The sequence below is a fragment of the Oncorhynchus nerka genome, linkage group LG4, assembly GCF_034236695.1.
Source record: "Oncorhynchus nerka isolate Pitt River linkage group LG4, Oner_Uvic_2.0, whole genome shotgun sequence".
NCBI lineage: Eukaryota > Metazoa > Chordata > Actinopteri > Salmoniformes > Salmonidae > Oncorhynchus > Oncorhynchus nerka.
Window position 1 is genome coordinate 30,718,716 of NC_088399.1, and position 12,454 is coordinate 30,731,169.

At 40.8% G+C, this 12,454-nt stretch overlaps 3 protein-coding genes across 3 annotated transcripts; 2 read left to right on the forward strand and 1 right to left on the reverse strand.

Moving 5' to 3' along the window:
• Positions 1-371: 371 nt before the first annotated feature.
• gpn3 (GPN-loop GTPase 3) lies at positions 372-2,876 on the forward strand. Its single transcript, XM_029651058.2, has 8 exons — positions 372-593; positions 1,046-1,154; positions 1,239-1,406; positions 1,557-1,681; positions 1,800-1,915; positions 2,067-2,163; positions 2,285-2,413; positions 2,572-2,876. The coding sequence occupies exons 1-8, from the start codon at positions 546-548 to the stop codon at positions 2,635-2,637; spliced, it is 858 nt and encodes a 285-aa protein (XP_029506918.1). The 5' UTR covers positions 372-545; the 3' UTR covers positions 2,638-2,876.
• Positions 2,877-2,961: 85 nt separating this feature from the next.
• arpc3 (actin related protein 2/3 complex, subunit 3) lies at positions 2,962-5,594 on the forward strand. Its single transcript, XM_029651070.2, has 7 exons — positions 2,962-3,066; positions 3,521-3,620; positions 3,917-3,993; positions 4,396-4,464; positions 4,628-4,754; positions 4,853-4,947; positions 5,083-5,594. The coding sequence occupies exons 1-7, from the start codon at positions 3,061-3,063 to the stop codon at positions 5,143-5,145; spliced, it is 537 nt and encodes a 178-aa protein (XP_029506930.1). The 5' UTR covers positions 2,962-3,060; the 3' UTR covers positions 5,146-5,594.
• A 215-nt stretch (positions 5,595-5,809) lies between these two features.
• Positions 5,810-9,544, reverse strand: LOC115121929 (ubiquitin-conjugating enzyme E2 G1-like). Its single transcript, XM_029651077.2, has 6 exons — positions 9,278-9,544; positions 8,640-8,742; positions 8,453-8,550; positions 7,061-7,239; positions 6,698-6,804; positions 5,810-6,402 (listed from the first exon to the last, which is right to left on the reverse strand). The coding sequence occupies exons 1-5, from the start codon at positions 9,318-9,320 to the stop codon at positions 6,718-6,720; spliced, it is 510 nt and encodes a 169-aa protein (XP_029506937.1). The 5' UTR covers positions 9,321-9,544; the 3' UTR covers positions 5,810-6,402; positions 6,698-6,717.
• Between the last annotated feature and the right edge of the window lie 2,910 nt (positions 9,545-12,454).

Below are 12,454 nucleotides of genomic sequence, written 5' to 3' on the forward strand. Positions count from 1 at the left end.
ATCTATAACATTTAAATATAACATTTAAAATAATTAATTGTACTATTTCAATAAGGGACATAGACACATGATTAGAAACGTGCAATGTAATTTGTCCTATATAGTGTTCAAAACAGATAATATTGGAAAATGACATCAAGACCATTATTGCACTGAGACAGCCATACATTTTTGGCAAGATACCATCATCTTGTTTCATCCGATGCACTCTGACATAGTCTTGGCATTTTCTGCAAATATCACCTGTTTTTTCATTCAAAACCAGAAGTAGCAATAATATTGACTGACAAAATCTAAGTTGCTGTCGATTCTTGACATTGGCGTGTAGGTAAGATTATTTGTACGCATGCGTGAAAATCTACTGCTCAGTCGAACGACAACTTTTGGTCTTCACACAATACCCGTAGTTAACGAATGTCTTCTGCCTGCAAGCATGTTAGCTGTGAATGTAGCCGCCGACATATGGTTTAGCAACATTACTCTTTAATAATTAAGCGACTAAAATTGTTTTGTGTAGTTTCAGGCCTTGGGATATTATAGTATAAATGCCTCGTTATGCTCAACTCGTGATGGGCCCCGCGGGAAGTGGAAAGGTAAGATAACTAACTAAGCTAGCTAGCTAGCTAGCTAGCGAATGTTTTTAGCTAAAGTCGTTAGCTATCCACAACACTGAAACGTTACTGTTAGTTTCAGTGGGTAGCTAGTAGCTAGCTAACGTTAAGTGTTTGCTGTTTGTTCCATGTCATTCCAAAATGTAGCTAAACGAGCAGGGCTAGGCTATGCTTTACAATTAAAGGCAATTCACATATTAAAATAGTTATAGTTAGCGCTTGCTAGTTTAGTTGCAACATCCAAGGTCTGAGCTACATGCACTGCCATTGACCATGACTTGTCAGTGTCAGAAATGCAGTTCCAGCACTTTTCTAATGTGCTTGTACTGTAGATGTTGCTTGATTTAGCCTATTAAAAGTTATCATATCATCACCTATGTTTTTGTCACAGATATTTCAGTCCGCTGTGGTTTATTAATCTCCCCTATCTGTAGAGTACCTACTGCTCTACACTGATCCAGCATGCAGAAGCCATAAACCGCTCTGTACAGGTGGTCAACCTAGACCCAGCCGCTGAACACTTTGATTACCCGGTCATGGCAGGTAAAACACATCTCTGAGGAGTTATGTGATAGTCCTGTTTATATTACAGTGAGTGGCACTGACTGGTTGTTTTTCTACCCTCAGATATCCGGGAGCTGATTATGGTGGATGACGTGATGGAGGATGAGTCACTGAGGTTCGGCCCAAATGGAGGGCTGGTGTTCTGCATGGAGTACTTTGCCAACAACTTTGACTGGCTGGAGGAGAGCCTGGGCCACGTGGAGGATGACTACATACTGTTTGACTGTCCTGGTAAAGTGCTATTCATAGAGGGGGGCAAGGAACATGACTTTGATGGATCTGATTTTGAACATGATGATCATAGTTGTTGAGAAGTTTGTGCTGATGTTGTAGTGAGAGTGGTATTAACTAAAATTATGATGGGGTTGTTGATGTCTGCAGGTCAAATAGAGCTCTACACACACCTCCCTGTGATGAGGCAGCTCGTAGAGCAGCTCCAGCAATGGGAATTCCGTGTTTGTGGCGTCTTCCTGGTAGACTCGCAGTTCATGGTGGAGACCTTCAAGGTAATCTGGCCACTATTAACCCACCTTATTCCTGATCATGCTGCCTTTTACTCTGTCAATAATATGCTCTGACAGTAGTATTTGAAGTTAATTGCTAAACAATTTTCTCCCATCCCAGTTCATTTCTGGTATCATGGCTGCTTTGAGTGCCATGGTGTCTTTGGAGATTCCAACAGTCAACATAATGACTAAAATGGATCTGCTGAGTCCAAAGGCCAAAAAGGAAATTGAAAAGTATGTGCCAGAATGAAAGAATTCCTCCTTTTTATGTGTTTATCTGTCACTGTGGTCTTTGTTTATCTGATTTTGTGTGTGTCTGGCTCTGAATGCATGCTTAGCGGACCTGTATTGGCTGACACTGACAGATCTCACTCTCTCTATGCAGATACCTGGACCCAGACATGTACTCAATGATGGAGGACAACTCTGTCACCATTAGGAGCAAGAAGTTCAAGAAGCTGACCAAAGCCATCTGTGGCTTGGTAAGTTCCTGCTGTGCACACAGCCACGCTCAGAGAAAAGGCAGCAATGGTGTTAATGATTTTGAATGATTTCTGAATTTGGAATTAATTTAAAATATATATATGTTTGTTTGTTTTCCAGATTGACGACTACAGCATGGTGAGATTCCTGCCATTTGACCGCACAGATGAGGAAGGCATCAACATAGTGCTTCAGCACATTGACTTTTCCATACAATACGGAGAAGACTTGGAGTTCAAGGAGCCAAAGGTAAGTACATAAAAATCCACTATGTGGACTGAAACGTATGCCTAGTGCTTAACTATAATCCTGCTTTTGGAAGTAATGTACTACATTTCTAAGTATACTAAGTGCGCTCCCAACTACTTAAAACCTTTCACTCACTTTACTTGTTTTTCTGTCCTTAGGAGCCTGAGGAGGAGCCTGACAACACAAATTATGATGATTTATTTCAGGACAAAGTAGAGGACTGAGAGGTGACATAAGAGGCCCAGAAAGAAAAGAGTAACATTTGATGGTCAGAGGGAAATGTTAATTGCAGTATCATGCCACATAATATTTATTTATAGACGTATTATGTCTGTTTAAAAATGTTTTAGTTATCATTTTAAGATTGTGTATAGTGTATTGTGACCCTGATATTGCAACCCCCCCCCCCCCCCCCGTTGAATATTTGGATTATATTTTTTTGAATAAAAACTATTGTAAAACAGTTTTCACACAAGTATTGCTCTGAAAATTTTAAATTGGCACCACCCTGTGGCCATTCAAATATTCTACACACCGCATCTATCTACTTCCTGTAATTCTGTTGGGTGGGACAGGCGGAAGCAGTGTTCTGGCATACGAAACATTTTTATTTTGCTGAGTTAAAAGATTGACATTTATTTCTCAAAATGCCGGTAAGTAAATTACAATATTATGACCACCTCTTAAATGAACAGTAGCAATACTGAAATGGGATTATTTGTATGATAATTGTGCCTGTATGCACCCTAATGACGTACAGACAGTAGAATTGCTAGCTATTGGTGATGCCTTTACCTCCCCAGAAGAAGTTGGCTACGTAATTTGATGTACAATATTGCATGCTAGTGAGACAGACTAGTTGCCAATTTAAATGAAAACTAGCAAATTAACATGTTAGCGCTTGCAGCTAATATGGCTAGTTTCTAAATTAGCTAGCTAATCTGCTCTTTTGTAACTACTAGTATTATTGACAGCTATCAGGGACACTGGCTTCTCATCCTGTTTATTTTTTTATTTAACTAGGCAAGACGGTTAAGAACACATTCTTAATCTCACGAAAGGGCCATTATACTATACAAACATCAACTTTTTCAATTTGCTTCGCAGGCGTACCACTCTGGCTTGATGGATGGGGACACCAAGATGGTGGGGAACATGGCTATGCTGCCACTAAAAACCCAGTTCAAGGGCCCTGCAGCAAAAGAGAGTACGTTTCAGCTTGCAAACTCGTACCATCCACACATGGTGTTTAGAAAATAGGCTACAATAATGGACAAATTTCATGTGTGATACATTTTTTTCTGTGATTTATAATTTAGCTATCCATACTCTTTCAACCTGCACATCAGTTTTTTTCATTCGCTTCTGACTTTGGTTGCCTGGTGGTGCATGTTTCTTCCTTATTTGGTGTAATGAGTCAGTCGCGTGTTCATTCTCTTTATTTTGATGAACTTGTCCATCATTCCCTAACTTCCTGTATACTCAATACTCGTGTTATTTCAGCCAAAGATTCTGACATCATTGAAGAGGCCATCTATTATTTCAAAGCCAACGTCTTCTTTAAGAATTATGAAATCAAGGTAAAGGAAAACTGAATTATTTTATTGTCTATGAGTAAAATGGTGACTGTAAAAGTAGTCACCTGCCATGTAAGGAATTACTGTCTATGTTTTAATGAAGTGACTTATTTTTTTACAGTACCTATCCTTTAGGCCTCTTGCTACAGTGCTTTGGCCCTAGTTTTCCAACATGCCCCAGCCTGCCTCTGAATATTGACACTACAATATCGGCAATACAATCTTCTCATAGCTCTGTTAGCATTCTAACCAATGCTGCCCATAAGTTGGATGGTGACTGAAACTAGGCTCTGCTCGCATACACCTATTCATGTTATCAGATAACAGATAGACTAAAGTCAGTAGTAATGAGAATACAAAAGGCTTGGTGTATTCTTGGAGTTAACAACCTGTCCCCCTTCCCAGAACGAGGCAGACAGGACTCTGATCTACGTCACCCTTTACATTTCTGAATGTCTGAAGAAGCTACAGAAGGTGACTGAATCTGATTTGATTGCCAACATGATTTTCTAATTAACTAAATGGCTAATGAATCCAAATAACCCCTCCCTAAATTATAGAATGTTAGGTCCTCAGAATAATGCAAATAAAGACATTTGTATTGTGAACTCCCCTCCCAAATTATTTGTGTTTACAGTGCAGCTCCAGGGGTCAGGGAGAGAAGGAAATGTACACTCTGGGCATCACTAACTTCCCCATCCCTGGAGAACCTGGCTTCCCTCTCAATGCCATGTATGCAAAGCCCAGCAACAAGCAGGAAGAGGGTAAGGAGCATTAGCAGAAGTCCTTGCAGGATGAGATGTGGGAATGCCAGTAGTACGTTAATCACTTATTTTTAATTGATTTGGTTGTCCCTGATCAGAGACAATGAGGGCGTACCTGCAGCAGATCCGCCAGGAGACGGGGCTGAGGCTGTGTGACCGTGTGTTTGACCCCCAGACAGACAAACCCAGCAAGGTGAGACGGTAAAATTTGACTTCCCGATCTGTCACACTAAATCCCAAGTGTACTCAAGTACTAACATTGAAAATAAAGTGAAATTGCGGACTGCTTTTAATGGACTAACCTGGACTGTGATTTGTTTTTTTTCAGTGGTGGATGTGCTTTGTCAAGAAACAATTCATGAACAAAAGCCTTTCAGCTCCTGGACAGTAGACAACTCAGGAGTGCTGGAGGTTATTCTAAACTAATGCGAGGCAGATGGATTTTTCGGGCCTCCGCTTTGTGTGGCTAAGATGATTTTATACTGAAGAGTACATGGACGTGCTATTGTTTCATTGATCATGTTAAGCTGGTGCTTAATGTGTCCCTGTCGATCTTTGACAAAATCTAAGAACAGCATTGTATTTTTCTTGTTAATTGTGTAAATCAACATGAAGATAATTTTCAAATCTTTATTGGGCTCAAGTTAGACATTAACTGTGGGTGTAAATGCCTACAATTTCACGTCACACAGGTGAATGGGTAGAACTATTGAGCTACAAGTTTTATTTCTTGTTCTAACAATCCATCGCCACTTCCGTTAGATATTTTGTGTAACGGAGGGCCAGTCTAATCCACTTGCACAGGATAATGTCTATACTTGAGTAAACATTTAACCAAAAGTGGCATCACTTCATTCATCACACCCTTGAAAGACTACACAAAACAAAAATAAGATTACTTTTCTGTGTACATGTGACCAAAGCTAAAATGATTCACAAGAATGGGCAAACTGACATGTCCCTAAAAATCTAAGCTATAACAGCAAGGAGAAATAAGTACAAACATTCACCCTAAAGTACAACTAATTTGATACAGTACATATTTACATACACAATAAAATTTTAGATGATCTTTATTACAAAAAAATATTCTCTGTTCATCATGCTAATGTTTTTGGTTTATCCCCAAAAATATATTGATCAAACACAGAAATGTATCCAGACAGATGTTGACATCACTGGAGACAGTTTCCTTTGCTTACAGGAAAACAACTTAAGGCAGCAGAGTGTATTGACCTCTTTGAAAGGACTTTGCAGAACACTTGAGGGGATGGGCTTCCAGGGGTATAGAACGGGCAACGAAAGCCTTTGTTGGTAACAATCTCTTCAAATACTCTGAACTCCAAAATTGCATAAGAGACAAGTCTAAAATAGATGGCTCAGTGGCAGGTTGAAAAAGAATAAGCTCATCAAAACAAAACACATCTTGAATTGTCATGATCATCTAAATAAATAAGTATAAGGTGAGAACTGGACAATAACCACAAGGGGGATGTTTATCTACACACATTTACTTGACCCTGACCCTATTTACAAAACTAAAGAAAGGGGTTGGCTTTTTATTCCACATCTTCCTAAGAGCAGAACACTGGTGCAAAAGTCTTTATTGAAGAGTGACATGATGTATCCGCCAAGGTAAAAATTTCAGCTAAAAAAGAAAAAAAAGTTAGCTTGCAGACAAAATATAACAGACAAAGGAGCATCAAGACTGACTAGGAAACACATAATGGAAGATTATTTAGTGACCAACCAAGGCACTGAATGGGTCTCACTTTCTGCAACATGAGTGTGAAATTATGAATGGGTCTCACTTTCTGCAACATGAGTGTGAAATTATGAATGGGTCTCACTTTCTGCAACATGAGTGTGAAATTATGAATGGGTCTCACTTTTTGCAACATGAGTGTGAAATTATAGCTGTGTGGATCCAGAAAGTGACTCACTGGGTTTGTGTCGAGGGGGCCTAGTCAAACGCCATCTCCTGACTCTTTCGTACACAGCGAGCCACCTTCCTCTTGAACTCTCCGCAAGGATCCTCTCTCCATTCCTTCTGCAGGGCACAATACAACTGTACATCAAAACCCTGGGTTTAACAATCACTACAATCAACTAAATGGTGGAGTATCCCTCACCACTACCAAATTTCAAGACAAATCATGAGCAGTGAAATTTCCCATCAAGACCATAAAAACAAACTAGCACCATAATTTCAGCCTTTTCTAACTGAATGGAATGCATGTTTCCCCTGTCTGAGGATGCATGTTTCCCCTGTCTGAGGATGTATGGTGGAATTTATGGGACTTAACGGCTGCGTCCACGTTGGCGGGTGAGTCGCCGTTCGGGTCGGCCAGCATGGAGATGACACTGATCATGATGGTCTCTACAGTGTGGATGGGCAGCCAGCGCTCCTCAGGCTTCTCATAGCCAAACTTGTCCTCTCCGGGCTCATGCAGAATGGAGATACACACGTCACCATTCTTTGCCACTGAGAGAGGGAGGAGAGGGGGAGGACAGGAATCAACCTGTGCTGACCAGCTGACAAACAGATCTTTGGCTAGATGGCACATGAAACAAAACTGAAGACGAACTCAAAATGTCAAATACATTCTTCTGTACGGATCTGAAACATGGATAACTACTACGAACATGCTGAACTAAGTCTTATTCGACTTCTGGTAGTCCACTGGCCAGACTGCATCAGCAACATCAGGCTGTGGGAAATTAAAAAACAGGTCCCAATAGAAGCACAACTTAAGAGGAAACAGTGCTGGATAGGACACACACACTAATAAGAAACAATAAATCAATCACAAAACAGGCCCTAACATAGAACACACAAGGCAAACGCTAAAGAGGAAGACCTAAAACCACCTAGAGACCAAACACAGAGCAGATGGTCTGACATCGCTAGGCCTAGAGAGGATAGCACATTTTATTTTTAATCTTCATTTAACCAGGCAAGTCAAAGAACAAATTCTTATTTACAATGACAGCCTAGCAAGAGGTCTATGGGGACGGGCTGGGATAAACAATTTAAATGTAGGACAAGACACACATCACAACAAGAGACACCACAACATAGAGACCTAAGACAACAAAACATGGCAACACAAACATTGTTAGGCACAGACAACAGCACAAAATTGTAGAGACAAAAACACATGACGCAGCCACAAGTGTCAGTAAGAGTGTAGAGAAGGAGATAAAACTCCAGTTTGAGTGTTGTTTTGCAGCTCGTTGCTGTGGCTAGCTGTAGGGAACTGAAAAGAGGAGCGATCCAGGGAGGTGGGCCTTTAACAGAATGTGACTGTCAGAATGGGTGCCGGAAGATGAGGGTTGCTGTAGGTATCTCAAACAGGAGGAGTGAGGCCCAAGATGGTTTTTATAAATAAGCATCAACCAGTGGGTCTTGCACCGGTATAGAGAGGGCCAGTTTACAGAGGAGTAGAGTGCAGTGGTGTCCATTGGTGGAAAATCTGATGGCCGAAGAGTAAAGAACACCTAGCCGCTCGAGAGCACCCTTACCTGTCGATCTATAAATTGTCTCCACAATCTAGCATCTAAATCTGGGTTAGTTTGGCAGCAGGTGTGAAAGTGGAGCGAGCACAGAAAGGGATGGAAGCATTCCACGATGGCTTATGTTCCACAAGGAATACAAAAGGCCTAAGTAAGTAAGAATAACACATGAAACCAATTACCATTGGGATGCCATATTTCTGTGATGAACTTCATCTTCGGGGGCCTATGAGGGTAGTCATGGGGAAAGGTCAGGTAGGCTTTAAAGAAACCACCCTCACTGTAAAGAGAAGATGAGACCATTTGCAAATCAGATGGACGGTAGCGAATGACTTTTCCAAACACACGAAGTTAGTAAAACATACTCACAATAATGTATCTTGAGGGCCAATAACGACCACCTCCCACTGATGGATGTCATCATCGTCTATGAGACCAGCAGAAAATCCCTCCACGGGGTTCTTGTTGAGCTCTAAAAAGATTAAACAAACACACTGACGTTACCCAATACCCCAGCCTGGAAAATGTGCTTTACTTGTAACGTTAGCCGTGCGTGTTGTCAAGCTTTTCTCAAACATCCTACTGGAATTCAACTCACTTTGTTAGTTAGCTAACCAGTTACAATGGAAACGTATGTAGTTTGAGACAGCTGGCTTTGAAGTGACGTACCCGGTACACTACTCCACAAGCCTTAGCAAAATAGCTACTAACGTGTTAACGTTACTATCAAAGTTGTGTTTCGCTAGTTAACTAGCCAGCTTGCTAGCTAACTACAAGCAAAGAAGTGGTATGTCACGCGTTAGCTAGCTAAACATTTATCAGCTGTGAATTTGCATTGCGTAGCTAATAGCTGTAAATAGCTAACTACGTTGACATATTTAATACAAGCAAAACCAGCATAATTCGACTACAAGTGATTAGCCACTAAAGTTAGGTAGAAAGTTAACGGTAAAAGCGTGGTAGTTTAACGTTAAGTTAGCTAACGGTTGTGTAGCGAGCTATTTTACCTGCCAGTTGTTTTCGAAGCAGCAGTGATGATTGATCAGTCATTTTATGTGGATTAGTTGAGCTAACTAATATAGACAACGACCTAACTCTAACATAAAATATAACACAACAAAGAATTAGAGAGATACCCAACTACAGTAGCCTGCTTCCGATGTTAGAACAAGGCCTATTTGGTTGATCGTTTCGCGCAGGGATGCACAGCTTGTTACACGGCTAAGCTAGCAAAAGCCCCACACAAACACCGCATGCGCCTTGCTCGTATTCTTCTTCGAGGTTTATTGGCAGACTACACTCATTAGATGTATTGCCGCCACCTATTATACGAGGTAGTAAAAATACCCAAAAAACAAAATATGTTTTGGATGAACAAATGCATACTAATTACCAACAATAACAAAAACACTAAGCAAATGCACGCTACATTTCAAACAAAACACTGTACTCCTTCAGTTGGATTTAAATGCCTATTCAGATCCATACACAACACAGCAACATCTTCATTCAGTAGTCCGTGTAACATTTCGGCTGTAAAGACCCAGAAACCTATTTGCCGCTTCTAATTAGATTTTTGATTCGTTTGACTAGTGCAAGTGAACGCAAAACAGTCCACCTTCTTCACTGTTCGTGTGTCGGGATCCTTCTCCTGCATGGCATTCACTGTAGATGTGGGACATCCACTACCATCTCTACTCTACTCACCCCTTCAGCAATTTTCACTGTCTCTACATAGAAAACCTGCTTCATAGTCCTGATCCTAGCTACTGCGACCTTCAATCCTTACAGGGCACTCCGGGGATTTGGGAACGTGATTCTTTCACAACTACAGAAACATGCTTAATCTGACTCTTCAACTACTACACATTTATTTATTTACACTTTCCACGTGTCCAATGTTTTACATTTGTACCTCTGCAGAAATTTCTGTACATAGGGTCTCACAGCATATTTCACATACCCAACTTTTACATAAATCGGGAGAACCACTTCATCAAACGACAGTAAAACCGATAGGCTTAGTTCCTTCTTTCCGTCTATCATTCGATTTAAGCGACGTGCATCTACCACTCCTGTAATGCTATCCCCAAAAGATAACACCTTTAATCGGTGCCCTACTCTGAAACGCCAAGAAGAAAGAGCAAGACATGTGCAATAGTTTTGTCCCCGTCCCTGTTTAGGTAGAAATACTGAGGGATGTGTAAACCACTCAAATACAAAGCTGTGGTTGCAAAACTGACAACCCATGATATCACAATTATAGTTTTAACCAGGTTTTGAGGCCATATAGTGTTTGTTTACATTTACTTTGCTTCCAAACATTGGAGTAAAACAAGCTTATATGTTGGGTTCTGGTGTGGTACAACATTGATCTAAGCTCATGAGACATAAATTATATTCTTCCAGGATCAATGAATGGTGACTTATAATTCATTTAGAAGTCCTAAAATGGATGTAGCAAGATAAATCATTTTACATTTCTTCCATTACTGCAAAAATACTTTTAAACAGCTGAAGGAAAGCTACACAATATTTCTTCATGGAACATTACCTTCTTTATATCTTGAAATTATAACATGCCAATGGATACAATTACACTGAACCAAAAATATAATTACAACGTAAAGTGTTGGCCCCATGTTTCATGAGCTGAAATAAAAGATCCCATACATTTTCCATACACACCAAAAGCTTATTTCTCTCAAAAAAGTTTACATCCCTGTCAGTGAGCATTTCTCATTTGCCAAGATAATCCATCCACCTGACAGTTGTGGCATATCGAGAAACTGACTAAACAGCATGATCATTACACAGGTGCATCTCGTGCTGGGGACAATAAAAGGCCACTCTAAAATGTGGTTTCCTCACACAACACAATGCCACAGATGCCTCAAGTTTTGAAGGAGCATGCCATTGGCATGCTGACTGCAGGAATGTCCACCCGAGCTGTTGCCAGAAAATGTAATGTTAATTTCTCTACCGTAGGCCACCTCCAACTTAATTTGAGAGAATTTGGAAGTACGTCCAACTGGCCTCACAACCGCCAACCACATGTAACTACGCCAGCCCAGGACCTCCACTTCCGGCTTCTTCACCAGCAGGATGGTCTGCGACCAGCCACCTCGACAGCTGATGGAATTGTGGGTTTGCACAGGCAAAGAAATTCTGCCCAAACTGTCAGAAACCATCTCAGGGAAGCTCATCTGTGTGCTCATCGTCCTCACCAGGGTCTTGACTTGACTGCAGTTTGTCGTCGTAACCGACTTTAGTGGGCAAATGCTCACCTTCGATGGCTACTGGAGCTGGAGAAGTGTGCCCTTTACGGATGAATCCTGGTTTCAACTGTATCGAGCAGATGGCAAACAGCATAGCGTGTATGGCATTGTGTGGACAAACAGTTTGCTGATGTAAATGTTGTGAACAGAGATCCCCATGGTGGCAGTTGGGTTATGGTATGGGCAGCCATAAGCTACGGACAACAAACACAATTGCATTATATCAATGGCAATTTGAATGCACAGAGATACCGTGATGAGATTCTGAGGCCCATTGTTGTGCCATTCATCCGCTGCCATCCCCTCATGTTTAGCATGATAATGCATGGCCCATGTCACAAGGATCTGTACACAATTCCTGGAAGCTGAAAATGTCCCAGTTCTTCCATGGACTGCATACTCACCAGACATGTCACCCATTGAGCATATTTGGGATGCTCTGGATCGACAGCATTGTTCAATATCCAGGAACTTCACACAGCCATTGAAGAGCGGGACAACATTCTACTGGCCACAATCAACAGCCTGATCAATTCTATGCAAAGGACATGTGTTGTGCTGCATGAGGCAAATGCTAGTCATACCAAATACTGACTGGTTTTGTGATCCCCGCAGCCTCCTTTTTTTTAAGGTGCTTGTGACCAACTGTTCCATATCTGTATTTCCAGTCATGTGAAATCCATAGATTAGTGTCTAATGAATTTATTTACATTGACTGATTTCCTTATATGAACTGTAAGTCAGTAAAATCGTTGTTTCTATTTTCATACAGTGTACAATAATGTTAGAAGTATAGAAGTAGCTAGACTAACATCATTTCAATAACATTTCAGAGAGTTTGTTGCACACCTCCAGAAGTATAACATTGGAACTTCAACTTCCTAGAATATAAAACCACCAAATTAA